This window comes from Bison bison, unplaced genomic scaffold, assembly GCF_000754665.1.
Source record: "Bison bison bison isolate TAMUID 2011002044 unplaced genomic scaffold, Bison_UMD1.0 scf7180017864388, whole genome shotgun sequence".
NCBI classification, from domain to species: domain Eukaryota; kingdom Metazoa; phylum Chordata; class Mammalia; order Artiodactyla; family Bovidae; genus Bison; species Bison bison.
Window position 1 is genome coordinate 5,154,561 of NW_011494960.1, and position 2,016 is coordinate 5,156,576.

At 62.8% G+C, this 2,016-nt stretch overlaps 1 protein-coding gene across 3 annotated transcripts in view; it reads right to left on the reverse strand.

The window, feature by feature from the left end:
• LOC105001978 (neuron navigator 2-like) overlaps positions 1 to 2,006 on the reverse strand; it is a 199,028-nt gene extending 197,022 nt beyond the window's left edge. For all 3 annotated transcript variants that reach the window (XM_010858417.1, XM_010858416.1, XM_010858418.1), the window contains exon 1: positions 1,185 to 2,006. In XM_010858417.1, coding sequence (XP_010856719.1) covers positions 1,185 to 1,442 — 258 coding nt within the window. In that variant the 5' untranslated portion in view covers positions 1,443 to 2,006. The remainder of the gene's footprint in view (positions 1 to 1,184) is intronic.
• Between the last annotated feature and the right edge of the window lie 10 nt (positions 2,007 to 2,016).

The following is a 2,016-nucleotide window of genomic DNA, read 5'->3' on the forward strand; positions in this document are numbered from 1 at the left end:
GTGTTGAGTTCTAGCCTCTGATCAGAAAAAGCTCTAGGAGAAGGTGGAGACAGGGTCAGCAGAGATTAAGTGCCAAAAAGGTCAGCTGGTCTGTTGCCACTTCCCTGACACCAGCCCCACACTACCTCCCCCGCTGGCTTTCCGCCTCTCCTGACTGGGACAGTCACATCCGTCAGGTCGGCCTGTCCCCAAAAGTCCCTGCTGACTAACTGCCAAGAAAATACAGCGTGCCCCTGCTCCCTCCTACCAGGAGAGGGAGGGGGGGGAAAAAAGGAGCAGGGAAGGCAGGAAGCCAGGAGAATCGGATTGGCCCTTGCTGATTTCCTTAAAAGAGACTGCATGGCTAGGGCCTGTCACCCAGCCGAATTGGGTGATGCGAGCTCGGTCTGGAAAGGTAGAAGTCATCAATTCTGTTCAAGCCACCCCCACACCCGCACCCCCCAGTCACCCGGGCTACCGGCACCGGGATCTACTACCCAGGAAGGAGGGGCTTAGCTTTGGGCCGCCATTCCAAGGCAGCCACCCCCGCCCCATCGCTACAGCCAGCCGAGACGCTAGGAGTCTCCAGTTGCCTGCCTCCGCCGGTGCACCCGGCAGTCCTACTGCAGTCCCAGCACCGTGCCTGGAATGCTGTCAGCCCAAAGGATGGGGCAGGCCCGAGTATCTCCAAGCCGAGGGGGGCCGGTACACTGCCACCCCTAGACCTCTTTTCCTGGATCTTGCATCCAAGCCAGGGGGGGAGTGGAGCCCAGCGAGGTCTCGGACCATTCCTCGGCAGGGACAGAATCTCTGCAGAACCGACAGACACACAGCCGCTGCAGCAGACACTGTCTTCTTGGGGCCAAGCCCCTTGACATGCAGAACCTGACATCTCCAGTGTGGCACATGGTTTTTTGAGGACACCCTGATCGTGCCCCACCCCACCGCGCCCCCAAAAGGAAGCCGCAGGCAGCCCGCATCCCGTCTCGCAGAGCTCCTTAAGGCAAACCTCGGTCACCCGGGCCACACCCACTGGCCAGCCCACTCTCCAAGCGCAACCCCCAATCTGCTGGCCTAAGTGGAACGGTCCCCTTCTCAGCCCACAGGGTAGCCCTTTCCCCTCTCCAGCCGTGTCAACCTCCACCCTCAAAAAAGTATTCACCCTTCCCCCCAGAACAGTGCCCCAGGCACACAGCACCTCTCACCTGGGTATCGAACCCGTTTTCCACCGAGCCGCTCATCCGCAGCGGGAGCCCCTCCCCCGCCGGCTCCTGCAGCCCCTGCGATTTCAGGGGGATCTGGCTAGGGTAGGCGGTCTTGCTCACCTCCACCTTGCTTCCCAACTTGAGATAGCAAGGCTGGGGGCCCGCCCGGGCTGGGGGCACGTGCAGGATGGGCGCGGCGCTGTGCACGGGTTTGGGCAGTCCCGACTTCATTTTGGAGGCCACCAGGATGGCCGGCATCTTCTCCCGGGGCTTCGGCTTTCCCAGCACGTCCCTGGAAGCGGCGGCGGAGGCGACCGCTAAAGGCAGCGCGGGCAGCAGAGCAGGCGCCGGGCTTCGGCCCGAGAGGCGCCCACCACCAGCCGAGGGAAAGAAAAAAAAAAAGAAAAAATCCCCGGGTCGGGGATCTCGGAGCAATCGGACGAGCTGGCCTTGGCGGTGCGGGAATCCGGCGGAGGACTGATCGCGCGGCGCTCAGCGGGTCCCACCTGGACGGATGCTGCCGCCGGATTTCACGCCCCTCCTGGGTGGCCCGTTCAAGAGCTCTGGGCGCTCAGGTTCTGTTGCCTCTTGCGATTCTCCTCCTGGGACCCCGAGGCTTGGACGCCCATATTAACTTGTCATTGCATCTCCGAAGTGAGGAGGCCCCGCTCGAAGAGGGGTGGCGGGGACCCACGCCTCCCGCTCCTGGGAGGTTGCGGGTGTGATCCGGCGAGCTAAGGGGCTAGTAACCGCGGATGGGAGGGAAGGAGCGATACGAGGAAGAGAGGGAGGGCGCACGCAGCCCAGAACGTCTTCAGCGAGAGGCAGCTGT